The sequence below is a fragment of the Coregonus lavaretus genome (assembly GCF_964263955.1).
Source record: "Coregonus lavaretus genome assembly, contig: HAP1_SCAFFOLD_1817, whole genome shotgun sequence".
In the NCBI taxonomy this organism is placed as follows: domain Eukaryota; kingdom Metazoa; phylum Chordata; class Actinopteri; order Salmoniformes; family Salmonidae; genus Coregonus; species Coregonus lavaretus.
Window position 1 is genome coordinate 43,305 of NW_028159257.1, and position 14,196 is coordinate 57,500.

The following is a 14,196-nucleotide window of genomic DNA, read 5'->3' on the forward strand; positions in this document are numbered from 1 at the left end:
GTGCCAACGTTCTTCTCATGATTCACACGGTCCATTTGGCCGTGCCAACGTTCTTCTCATGATTCACACGGTCCATTTGGCCGTGCCAACGTTCTTCTCATGATTCACACGGTCCATGTGGCCGTGCCAACGTTCTTCTCATGATTCACACGGTCCATTTGGCCGTGCCAACGTTCTTCTCATGATTCACACGGTCCATTTGGCCGTGCCAACGTTCTTCTCATGATTCACACGGTCCATGTGGCCGTGCCAACGTTCTTCTCATGATTCACACGGTCCATTTGGCCGTGCCAACGTTCTTCTCATGATTCACACGGTCCATTTGGCCGTGCCAACGTTCTTCTCATCTTTGTCCACTACAATGTTAAAACTTTGTCCGCGAGGACGTTCCCCTTGTTATTAACCTCTAGTCCCTGAGGACATTCCCCTTGTTATTAACCTCTAGTCCCAGAGGACATTCCCCTTGTTATTAACCTCTAGTCCCAGAGGACGTTCCCCTTGTTATTAACCTCTAGTCCCCGAGGACGTTCCCCTCGTCGGCTTCTTTTCACTACACTCTTTTTCCTCTACGTATGTTTTACTTCAGTGAAAAAGGCCTCCATCTTCTCAATCAACAGTAGCCTGGACAAGGCTCCTTTCACTTGCTGTCTTTCTCCTCAGCAGCAGGCACACGTGAGGTGAGCAGCCGGAACCAGTTTCAGCTGGACTTTACTCTAAGCTATACGTTTTATTGAGTTGCAACTGGCTGACACAGATATCAAGCTTGCACAGTTCTCATTACCCCACACAAATTAAATGAACAGAGGACAGTTCTCATTACCCCACACAAATTAAATGAACAGAGGACGGTTCCAGTCGGTAAATACATTTTAATTGCACATACCTGAGACCCATTGTATCAGACCCGACCCGACATCCTGGGTCGGAACTCAGAATTTCTGGTCTTTTGGACCTGTGAAGTCCTCTACTGTAGAGAATGTCCCTCCTCTTAGCTGGGATATTGAGCAGTCCATCACAGGATTCTGCGATCACAATTTTTTTTTCTCCCACAGAACAATTCCCTGCATATTATGCGAGGGCCATTCACCCCACTATTTCTGCATAAAACAGTCAAATCATGGCAATATTATCATATAAAACTGACCCATCACGCAGTACAGAAAGAGGGCTCGCAATTTCAACCAATTACCGCACATTTCCCGCATAATATGGTTCAATCAAGCCACACGTCAACAAACTTCCCTCGTCAGCGTAAATGTGGACAAAATCATTTTGCCATGCAAAATGTAAGAATTGCAGCAGCAAAATGAAGCATTTTTGCCTGAGAATTTCACAAACAATACCCACAAAATCCTGGAGGGACTGATTTGAGCTGAGCTGTGATATTGCTGTGTCATGTAGCTAGTGTGTTTCAGCTGCTGTAGATTCTCCTCACGTCAGACAGCTCCCACCATGGCCCTCCCCCCATCTCTCTCTCCCTCCCTCCATCTCTCCCTCTCCCTCTCCCTCCCTCCATCTTTCTCTCCACCCCCCCCCCCCCCCCCCTCTCTCTCTCTCTCTCTCTCTCTCTACCGCTCCCTCCCTCCCTGTGGGAATATGGGCTTGTTTTCATCATGTCTGAGACATTTCTAAGACAGTGAGATGTGTTTCACACATAATTGCCCAGGAGGAAGGCAGGTCAGGGTTTCGCGCGCTGAATGATACACCCTATGACGGCTTCCGGTGTATTAATGGGGGGGGGGGGGGGGGGTATTCCTATCGACGGATTCATTGCTAAATATACAAGCAGACACATTTTTTTTCTAGTCTCTGAAAGACTACAACTTGTGTTGGGCGGTTCTTCATGCTCTGGCCCCCGTTCCTCCCCCAAAATGCAACACGAATTTGACAATGGAGCATCTATTAGCTACATGGTGACGTCAACCGAAGTATAGCGAAACAAAGGGTTGGATTTAGCTAACACTAGAAGCTCATCTACAGCTGATGCCAGCACCAAGAGGGCAGATGACAAATATGGTGCCTAGCTAAGTAGCTATTATTCCTGCTAGCCACCTAGCTAGCTAGCTAACTTTAGTTTATCTGCAGAAACCCATATTGAGTATTGCTGGCTAACATATTGCTGTGTTACAGTGGGGGGAAATAAAATAATTTTTCTGTTTGCTAACTTAGCTAGCTAGCTGACTAAGTTAAGCTAGCTAAACAACTACTGGTAGCCATATCTATGACAAAACATATAAGAGGTTTTACAATCTGAGATCTTTTGCAACTTGTAAGCAAACGTGTAACATCAGCAACTGTAAATAATTTTACTAGCTAGCTATGTAACATATAATTGGTGAGGGTTGACATTGGTTATGATTATGACCGTGGATCCATTTCAAGCTCACTAAATTATAGGCAATGACGCAAGATAGGATTCCAAACAGATGTAAACAACAGTTATTGCGTATCCAGCTAGCTAGCTAGCTAAGCTACGTTTACTAGCAAACATTGAGGAGAAACAATAATACAACATTTTACTGTTGTAAATCTCTAAAACTGAAGCTGGTTTTACTATAACAAATATTTGCCTAAGCAAGCCTGACAGACATGGATATAGGTAGATACTGTCTGCCTACCTACCTAGGCTCATTTGTACGGTCTGGTCACTGTGCACAAGGTTGAAGGTTATTCCATATGTCTTTCTATTAGGCTAGATATTGTTGTAAATGTAATCTCTGTGCCTGTGCACATGTATGCATGTTCAACTAGTCTACCCTAATGTTGATGTTATGCTGGCACGGTTCAACTGTTGTTCAAACTGTAAAATATAGTGTCATTTCTTTTTTTTCTTTTTTGTCTTAGACAAAAGTGTGGTGCCTGGGCTTCTTCCTGGAGTGGATTCTAGATACAGAAACATAATTTCTTTGCCTGCGTGTGTCATTGAAGCAGAACTGTATCCTGTGAACTGTATCCATCTCGAGGGATTAGGCATTATGCTGGTGTCACGCCCTGGCTCTGGGGACTCTTATATGTTGAGCCAGGGTGTAGATTTTTCTATGTTATAGTTTTCTATGTTGTGTTCTAGATCATTTAGTTTCTATGTTGGCCAGGGTGGTTCCCAATCAAGAGACAGCTGTAGCTCGTTGTCTCTGATTGGGGACCATACTTAGGCAGCCTGTTGGCACCAGTTTATTGTGGGATCTTGTTCCGTAAAGGTTTGTTGTTATTACCTAGGACTTCACGTATCGTTTTGTTGTTTTTGTTCGTGTTGTGTACACTTCAATAGAGTATGTACGCCTATCACGCTGCGCCTTGGTCCGCTTCTCATCCTATCACGCTGCGCCTTGGTCCGCTTCTCATCCTATCACGCTGCGCCTTGGTCCGCTTCTCATCCTATCACGCTGCGCCTTGGTCCGCTTCTCATCCTATCACGCTGCGCCTTGGTCCGCTTCTCATCCTATCACGCTGCACCTTGGTCCGCTTCTCATCCTATCACGCTGCGCCTTGGTCCGCTTCTCATCCTATCACGCTGCGCCTTGGTCCGCTTCTCAGAACGATCGTGACAGCTGGATTTCAAGCAGATTACTTATTCGGAGCTGAATGGCAGTTTGATCATGACAACACTCCTCCCACAGCTGTACAAGTATTGCCTGAACTTACTGTATATTTCTTTGGAATGGTAATTTCATCATGACCACCTCTCCCATCATCTGCTGATCAGCATTTCTTTTAGCCACAGATTGTTACACCCAGATAATGTGATTTAACCAAAGAGTTTTGGCATCCATTACTGGTAGTTACAGGATAGGTACTGTTTTGTGTAGCACAGAGAATTTTTGACCAACCTTAGCGATGCCATCTTCGTCCTTGATTCGGGGAAACAGGAGTCTCATAAAATGTCAGTGTCCAGTAGCAGCGGGTCAGTTTAAATTTAGAAAATGCTCCGTTATTAAAATAAATACTTTTTTTTTTGCTCCATAAAGTAATCCAACAATATGTGCTCCGACATCGTGTCTATTTCAAGTCTTTTCACTCGTTGATGGAGACACACTCGGACACACTGAACTGTACTACTCTGTTCATAAAAAAACAAAATGGTATGTTACTTTTACCATATAACATTCTTGTTGAATACACAGTTCTCTTGAGTTAGCATTAAATAGTGTACACTCTCCTGTATTTTAGAATTTTACAAATAAATAAACATTATTTGGATATCTTAATGTCTAGCATCTGTTTGATGCTACAGTGCCCTGTACAGCTAATATAAATATCTTATGTGAAGGGCAGACATATTTCAAAGATTGATAGAAAAAAATCTGTATTTATTTTATGGTGGTTCTATATCAGGGCTCTCTAACCCCGTCCTGTAGGTTTTCACTCCAACCCTGTTCCTGGAGAGCTACCGTCCTGTAGGTTTTCACTCCAACCCTAATCTAGCATACCTGATTCTAATAATTAGCTGCTTGATAAGCTGAACCAGGTTAGTTATAAATGGGGTTGGGGTGAAAATCTGCAGGAGGGCAGCTCTCCAGGAACATGGTTGGAGAACCCTGTTCTACTGGATATGGTCTTATGCTGAGCCAAACCGGCTGCGTTTACACAGGCAGCCCAATTCTGATCCTTTTTTCACCAATTGGTCTCAATCACATCAGATATTTTTCAGACTCCCGAGTGGCACAGTGGTCTAAGGCACTGCATCGCAGTGCTAGCTGTGCCACTAGAGATCCTGGTTCGAGTCCAGGCTCTGTCGCAGCCGGCCGTGACCGGGAGACCCATGGGTGGCGCACAATTGGCCCAGCGTCGTCCAGGGTAGGGAGGGTTTGGCCGGCAGGGATGTGGGTTCGTTTCCCATGGGGGGCCAGTATAAAAAAAATAAAAAAATAAAAAATACTATGCATTCACTAACTGTAAGTCGCTTTGGATAAGAGCGTCTGCTAAATGACTAAAATGTAAAGAACAGATCTGTTGGTCAAAAGACCAATTAGTGTGTAAACGCAGGCATAGTCCTTTATCCGGCAATTGTGTTCGGCATGGTTGGCTGTGGAAGCTGAGAATGGTCTTGTCCTGTCTGCGGTGAACGGCCAGCTGGATAAGACTCTGCCCAAGGTGGTGTAGGGCTTCTTAACCACTCACTGTTTGGTCCTCTTGCAAGAAGATTTGCTGGTACTGCACGTCTCCTGGAAATACATGGTTGTGGTGTTAGCGTTTTACACTTTTTGTTGAATGGGTCCGGCTAGCGTATTGTTTGGGGACAATGAGAGGGGACGTTGGGAGCTTCTTTTGAGAAGAAAGATCAGTCAACAAAGTGAATGAGCTGGGGGGGGGGGGGGGGGCTAAAGAAGGTGTGAAAAGTCTTAGGAAGGCAGGTCTTACACAGTATGAATTGTTGTGTATGGGAGATTGAGGAGAAATGCCACCTCAATTGTTCTCATACACAACAATACATTTACTGTCTAAGCACAACCAAAAACCCCGTCCTCATCTCAAAGACCTGTCTGTAAACCTCCCCCAGCCCATTGACTGACAGATCATTGTTGTCAATAGTAGCAGGGGATTGTTGTAGACGTGTCTCTGTATTGTGTTTTAGAGAATCTACAGAGAGGAGAATGAGGTGGTTGTGTCATTACTGTTGTAGTCTTGATTTATACCTTTTCAGTGTTCCTGGCTGGCTTCAGGCCCACAATCTTGTTGAGCTCCATAACAGCAAGGTGTGTCCTTTCCCTCATGCTTTGGGTTATTTTTCAGCACTGTGGAATGACTCCAGATAAGCTGAGTTAAAAAGAGAAGAGGGTTAGACTGAATTGATGACATGGTCTGGAAGGTTCTCTGTGGTCCTCAGGCTACCTCGAACCACCTGTAACCCCTTAACACAGCTTGTAAACATTTTGGCCAACTTGCCTTCACCTTGTGCAGAGCTAGGGGTAGGAAGCGCATGTTGGTGGAATCAGATTTCTGTACCACCTACAACAAAATACAGAATACACAATTTAACCACCCCACTAATTATATTGATCTCTATTAGACTGGCTAGCTAAGCATACCGAACATGTACATTATAATATTGTCAGCTTGCGTTTTGCTAACTAGCGCCACTAAATTGGCATCAAGATTGTTAGCCAGCTGAGACTGTCTGAGAACCAACTAACCAACCATAGACGATTTATACACATTCATAATTGCTACCAACATACAAACAGAGAGTGAGTTAGCTATATCTACAATTCTATTTTTAGTAACCGTGTTTTCCAGACAAGGGTGGAATAGATGTCTACCAAAATGAGATACCAAATCAGAATAACATTAGCTAGCTAGCTAACGTCAGTCAAAGATAGAATGAACAAACAAACATGTTTACTCTGCCGAAGTTAGCTACCAGTCTATCAGTGACTACCAGTACCATGGCATAAGCTAAATTGATTGACCGTGTGTTTACCGAAAGATGCGCTATGTGATTTAGCTGATGTCTTTTAGAGTTAAATACAGGACTGTAACGTTAGCTAGCTAGCTAAATTACCCAGCTAGGCTAGCAAGCTAGCTAACGTTAGGTCACCTCTAAATGAGAATCTTCCGTTTTGTTGTCTCAGCTGTCGTCGAAATGGATTCCCCAACAGGTCAGCCTGAAAATCCCTCTGATAACCTTTGGTCACCGCATCATTCTTGATAGCCGCAAGCCACTGGTAGAATCGGGGTGAATCTCCGGTAGGTAGAACGGTGAAAGGTAACTAATTTTCATGCTTGTTTGTAATTGGCACAGGCAGGCACAGAACACCACACGGGCATGATGAAAAACATTAGTGAAAAACAAAAGTTTTCAAATAAATCTAAGCCTAGAGAAGTTCTGAGATTATTGTGTGTTGGTCGTTCGAAGTAAACAATGCTGTTATTCCAGTGTGTGGCCACGCCCCCTCTATCAGCCGGATTTACTGGTTCACTATGAGGAGAAGAATACACAGGGGGTCGAAACTTCCTGATTCTACCAGTGAAATTAAAATGTGTGTTCTAGCTTGTGGTTTGGATAATTGTGATGTTTATGATAAAAAAAAACGTAGTGTTGTTCATATAGTAATGACTACATGCCAGGGTGAAATTCCCCTTTTAAACCCATTATGCTCCTTTGAGACCCCACTTTCAAGTCACTGAGATCAAAATAATGGACAACTGGGCATTTTTATACATGACCCTAAGCATGGTGGGATGGTAATTGCTTAATTAACTCAGGAACCACATCTGTATGGAAGCACCTGCTTTCAATATACAGTTGAAGTCGGAAGTTTACATACACTTAGGTTGGAGTCATTAAAACTTGTTAACTAACAAAAATTGTTTACAGACAGATTATTTCACTTATAATTCACTGTATCACAATTCCAGTGGGTCAGAAGTTTACATACACTAAGTTGACTGTGCCTTTAAACAGCTTGGAAAATTCCAGAAAATTACGTCATGGCTTTAGAAGCTTCTGATAGGCTAATTGACATAATTTGAGTCAATTGGAGGTGTACCTGTGGATGTATTTCAAGGCCTACCTTTAAACTCGGTGCCTCTTTGCTTGACATCATGGGAAAATCAAAAGAAATCAGCCAAAAATGGTAGACCTCCACAAGTCTGGTTCATCCTTGGGAGCAATTTCCAAACGCCTGAAGGTACCACGTTCATCTGTACAAACAATAGTAGGCAAGTATAAACACCATGGGACCACGCAGCCGTCATACCACTCAGGAAGGAGACGCGTTCTGTCTCCTGGAGATGAATGTACTTTGGTGCGAAAAGTGCAACTCAATCCCAGAACAACAGCAAAGGACCTTGTGAAGATGCTGGAGGAAACAGGTACAAAAGTATCTATATCCACAGTAAACTGAGTCCTATATCGACATAACCTGAAAGGCTGCTCAGCAAGGAATAAGCCACTGCTCCAAAACCGCCATAAAAAAGCCAGACTATGGTTTGCAACTGCACATGAGGACAAAGATTGTACTTTTTTGGAGAAATGTCCTCTGGTCTGATGAAACAAAAATAGAACTGTTTGGCCATAATGACCATCATTATGTTTGGAGGAAAAAGGGGGTCGCTTGCAAGTCGAAGAACACCATCCCAACCGTGAAGCATGGGGGTGGCAGCATCATGCTGTGGGGGTGCTTTGCTGCAGGAGGGACTGGTGCACTTTACAAAATAGATGGCATCATGAGGAAGGAAAATTATGTGGATATATTGAAGCAACATCTCAAGGCATCAGTCAGGAAGTCAAAACATGGTCGCAAATGGGTCTTCCAAAGTCGTGGCAAAATGGCTTAAGGTCAATATTTTGGGAATGGCCGGCAGGGATGTAGCTCAGTTGGTAGAGCATGGCGTTTGCAACGCCAGGGTTGTGGGTTCGATTCCCACAGGGGGTATGAAAAATAAAAAAGAATGTATGCACTCACTAACTGTAAGTCGCTCTGGATAAGAGCGTCTGCTAAATGACGTAAATGTAAATGTATTGGAATGGCCATCACAAAGCCCTGACCTAAATCCTATAGAAAATGTGTGGGCAGAACTGAAAAAGCGTATGCGAGCAAGGAGGCCTACAAACCTATCTCAGTTACACCAGCTCTGTTAGGAGGAATGGGCCAAAATTCACCCAACTTATTGTTGGAAGCTTGTGGATGGCTACCCGAAATGTTTGACCCAAGTTAAACCATTTAAAGGCAATGCTACCAAATACTAATTGAGTGTATGTAAACGTCTGACCCACTGGGAATGTGATGACAGAAATAAAACCTGAAATAAATCATTCTCTCTACTATTATTCTGACATTTCACATTCTTAATATAAAATGTTGATCCTAACTAACCTAAGACAGGGAATTTTTACTAGGATTAAATGTCAGGAATTGTGAAAAACTGAGTTTACATGTATTTGGCTAAGGGGTATGTAAACTTCCAACTTCAACTGCACTTTGTATCCCTCATTTGGTCAGTGTTTCCTTTATTTTGGCAGTTAACTGTAGATCTCACTCTGTAACTTTGATATGCCTGTGGAGAATACAGTATTATGTTCAACAATACATTGAAAATGTATTCATGTTTAGATTTTTCAATATTCATAAATTAATGTAAGAAACGTATTATTGAAATCAAAATATTTCTCATATATTTCTCATATTAGTGAGCAAGCAGTGAAGCTTCATATGACACCGATGTTTTCTTTTGTAGCACCTACAGATTTAAACAGTCTTAAAGGAGGCCTGGGTAAGAACAAAATGAACAAAATGTCACAAGTGCTATGGATCATATTTTGTGAAAATCCCAAAAAAATCATGGTATTTTTTTGTTGTAGTTTCGTTAGGAATCCCCCAGACATAACTGTACCCTCAGCAGCTTAGTATACCTGCGCTAAGGCGATACAGTCTGACCCTAGAGTCCCTTTCCTGTGGTCAAATGACCTAGTGGCCTCTTGGGTGGAATGTCATTCATATTTTTCATAATTAATAAACATGAAATCTGATGTTTCTATGTTTTACATTTACGTCATTTAGCAGACGCTCTTATCCAGAGCGACTTACATTATTTTTTATACCCCCGTGGGAATCGAACCCACAACCCTGGCGTTGCAAACGCCATGCCCTACCAACTGAGCTACATCCCTGCCGGCCATTCCCTCCCCTACCCTAGACGACGCTGGGCCAATTGTGCACCGCCCCATTGGTCTCCCGGTCACGGCCGGCTACGACAGAGCCTGGATTCGAACCAGGATCTCTAGTGGCACAGCTAGCACTGCGATGCAGTGCCTTAGACCACTGCGCCACTCGGGAGTATGTCAAACGGTTTTGCTATATTTCAGTCTTCTGGGATGTATATAGAGTGTAATATTGGGATGCAAACTCAACATTGAATACATTTCAACTCTATATCTGACATGCTCAAGTGTCTTCTTCTTTTTTTTTAAGCCCATAACAATTTTTTTAAGCCCATAACACCTGCTCTTTCCATGACATAGACTGACCAGGTGAATCCAAGTGAAGGAGACAGGGTAGCCCTTTCCTGAAGTCGAATGACCTAGTGGCCTCATGGGTGGAATATTATTAATATGTTTCATAATTTCATAATTAATACATTATAAAATAAATGTGTTTCTATGTCAAACAGTTTTGTAATAATTCAGTCGTCTGTGATGCATATAAAGTGTATTATTTGGATGCAAACTCAACATTTAATACATTTATACTCTATAGCCAATTTGTAAGTCGCTCTGGATAAGAGCGTCTGCTAAATGACGTAAATGTAAATGTAGATTATTTTTTTCCAGTCTATAACCATGTGTGTGAAGTGTATACTTTTGTTTCAAAGTAGATTTGTTTAAGACTACCAAGAAACTCTCTGTGTGACCCTGATATAGCCCACTCAGTGAAAGGTTAACAGTATTTCTGTCTCCTCCAGAACTACTGAAAGAGTGGGGAAAAAATGGACTCTTAAGGACTTTGAATAAAATAAACCTTTAGATTGACCATTGACTGTATGAGCTAGTGACAGAATAGTATGCTGCTGTACAGTTTAACATTGTGATGCCTTTTAGGAGCAGGATTCATACTAGTCAATGGCTTCCTGTGTCCAAAATGGCACCCTATCCAGGCCCAGGTCAAGGTAGTGCACGGACATAGGCCACCATCGAAGAGACACTTCATCACAACATGTAGGGTTGTATTCCTATTCATCATAATGTGATCTACTCTAGTCATGGGGAATATGGAGTAGAAATGTTGATGGTCTGACTGATGCCTTCCTGGGGTATTGGAACACATTCTCTGCAGAGTGAGAGTCAGAGAGAAAGAGTCTTTATTATTTTGGAACTTTTGTGAGTGTAATGTTTACTGTTATTATCTATTTCACATGCTTTGGCAATGTAAAAATATGTTTCCCATGCTAATAAAGCCCCTTAAATATGAGAGAGAGAGAGAGAGAGAGAGAGAGAGAGAGAGAGAGAGAGAGAGAGAGAGAGAGAGAGAGAGAGAGAGAGAGAGAGAGAGAGAGAGAGAGAGAGAGAGAGAGAGAGAGAGAGAGAGAGAGAGAGAGAGAGAGAGAGAGAGAGAGAGAGAGAGAGAGAGAGAGAGAGAGAGAGAGAGAGAGAGAGAGAGAGAGAGAGAGAGAGAGAGAGAGAGAGAGAGAGAGAGAGAGAGAGAGATATATATATATATATATATATATATATATATATATATATATATATATATATATATATATATTCCTCTGGCATCATCTGTAGGGACCTGACAGGCAGTCATATCTGCTGGAACTATGAGGCATGAAACACCTTGCAGTATAACACCTCTCCCAATTCTTCCCAAGTGGCAGCCTAGTCCCTACATAGTGCACTACTCACTCCATGCCACTGAGAGCTCTTGAGAGTGCAGTCTTCAGTTCAGCCTCTAGATGGCAGTGTATACACATGCATGGCACACTGACGGCTGACCTGTCATCCTCTCTCGTCAGCCTGTCCCTGTGCATTCAGGCTTATCGACTGGGAAATGCATTAAAGCTCAGATGACAAGCTCTCTCTGGGTTATAAGAGGAAGTGGAGTGGGTGACTTCCTTTTCTTTTCTTCTCCCTCATCCCTCTCTCACCCCATAGGATGAAAAAAGACAGGTCATCAGACTGTGATATCACCACATACATTCCATCTTTCAGCTGTGAGGAGAAATAGGATTTGATTCCCCCCTGCATTCTAATCCAGTAAAAGAAACCCAATCCCAGTATTAGATCTGCTTGGTATTGTTTCTCATGTCAATATCTGATAATACCAACAACAGCAGAAGAAGAAGAAGAAGGAGGATTGCCGTTTGTTGGGTAGCGCTATCTGAGGGTGGAGTGAGGGCGTGCAGGCACACAGCAGTCATACGTTCTAAAATTTGGTTGAATTTATATGGGGTTTTCTCCATATAATAATATCATAACATAATCCGTATGTAAGGCTGAGAAGTGAGAATAGAGTGATGCCCTGGTAACCTTCAGGAATTTGTCAAAGAAGAAACCTTAAGACTCAAAGCCTCTCTACACCTAACACACATCTCATATAGTCCCCATCCCTAACCCAGTCCTCTCTGAGTTCATCCCTAACCCAGTCCTCTCTGTCTGTTCAACCCTAACCCAGTCCTCTCTGTGTTCAACCCTAACCCAGTCCTCTCTGTGTTCATCCCTAACCCAGTCCTCTCTGTCTGTTCAACCCTAACCCAGTCCTCTCTGTGTTCATCCCTAACCCAGTCCTCTCTGTCTGTTCAACCCTAACCCAGTCCTCTCTGTGTTCATCCCTAACCCAGTCCTCTCTGTGTTTATCCCTAACCCAGTCCTCTCTGTGTGTTCATCTGTAACCCCGGTCCTCTCTGTGTTCATTTCTAACCCAGTCCTCTCTGTGTTTATCCCTAACCCAGTCCTCTCTGTGTGTCCACAGGGAACAGGAGCTGAAGGTGATCCAGGCCCGCAGGTGTCTGGAGGATGCACTGATGGCAGACGGTTTGGCGCGGGCCTCCGAATCCAGCAGAGACTCAGAGGACAAGGCTGCATAGGAGACCAGATATGGTGAGGGGTTATGGGGCCTGAGGATCTGTGGTTGGGAGGAGAGGGCTGGGGGGTACAGGGTTATGGGGCCTGAGGATCTGTGGTTGGGAGTAGAGGGCTGGGGGGTACAGGGTTATGGGGCTGGAGGATCTGTGGTTGGGAGTAGAGGGCTGGGGGGTACAGGGTTATGGGGCTGGAGGATCTGTGGCTGGGAGTAGAGGGCTGGGGGGTACAGGGTTATGGGGCCTGAGGATCTGTGGCTGGGAGTAGAGGGTTGGGGTGTGGGGGTGTGGACAGAGCTGTGGGGGCGAGACAGAGTTGTGTGGGGCAGAGCTGGGGGGGACAGAGCTGTGAGTGAGTGTGTGTGTGTGGGGGGGGGGGGGGGGGGGGGGGTGCAACAGGACCAAATGGGACCAGTTATAATCATGAGCTGCTACTGAGGTACAGGTGTGGGCTAGAGCAGGGATTCCCAAACGTTTTGTGATGGCAAATTTATCAGAACACAACTCTGTCAAGAGTGCGATAAAATAGCATACAAGCAGTTTTACCATGACTGCTGCAGTGCATGGCCAGACTAACTAAGTCTCTGAGCCTGGAAAATAACGTTTTAAAGGCCCCCCTCTTCGCATCGGAGAGACATACAGTGAGGGGAAAAAGTATTTGATCCCCTGCTGATTTTGTACGTTTGCCCACTGACAAAGACATGATCAGTCTATAATTTTAATGGTAGGTTTATTTGAACAGTGAGAGACAGAATAACAAAACAAAAAAACAAAAAAATGCATGTCAAAAATGTTATAATTTGATTAGCATTTTAATTAGGGAAATAGGTATTTGACCCCTCTGCAAAACATGACTTAGTACTTGGTGGCAAAACCCTTTTTGGCAATCACAGAGGTCAGACGTTTCTTGTAGTTGACCACCAGGTTTGCACACATCTCAGGAGGGATTTTGTCCCACTCCTCTTTGCAGATTTTCTCCAAGTCATTAAGGTTTCGAGGCTGACGTTTGGCAACTCAAACCTTCAGCTCCCTCCACAGATTTTCTATGGGATTAAGGTCTGGAGACTGGCTAGGCCACTCCAGGACCTTAATGTGCTTCTTCTTGAGCCACTCCTTTGTTGCCTTGGCTGTGTGTTTTGGGTAATTGTCATGCTGGAATACCCATCCACGACCCATTTTCAATGCCCTGGCTGAGGGAAGGAGGTTCTCACCCAAGATTTGATAGTACATGACCCCGTCCATCGTCCCTTTGATGCGGTGAAGATGTCCTGTCCCCTTAGCAGAAAAACACCTCCAAAGCATAATGTTTCCACCTCCATGTTTGACGGTGGGGATGGTGTTCTTGGGGTCATAGGCAGCATTCCTCCTCCTCCAAACACGGCGAGTTGAGTTGATGGCAAAGAGCTCGATTTTGGTCTCATCTGACCACAACACTTTCACCCAGTTCTCCTCTGAATCATTCAGATGTTCATTGGCAAACTTCAGATGGGCCTGTATATGTTTAGTGTTCTCCATGGTTAGTCTGTCATCATGTTTAGTGTTCTCAATGGTTAGTCTGTCATCATGTTTAGTGTTCTCCATGGTTAGTCTGTCATCATGTTTAGTGTTATCCATGGTTAGTCTGTCATCATGTTTAGTGTTCTCCATGGTTAGTCTGTCATCATGTTTAGTGTTATCCAT

General features: G+C 43.7%; 1 protein-coding gene across 1 annotated transcript in view; it reads left to right on the top strand.

Annotated features, from left to right (window-relative positions):
- The window catches only part of LOC311123102 (methyl-CpG-binding domain protein 2-like), a gene marked incomplete at its 5' end in the record, with an annotated part of 70,888 nt that overhangs the window by 32,304 nt on the left and 24,388 nt on the right, over positions 1–14,196 (top strand). Inside the window, one exon of the mRNA XM_084197376.1 lies at positions 12,408–12,535. Within this exon, the coding sequence (XP_084053502.1) occupies positions 12,408–12,522 (115 nt within the window). The remainder of the gene's footprint in view (positions 1–12,407; positions 12,536–14,196) is intronic.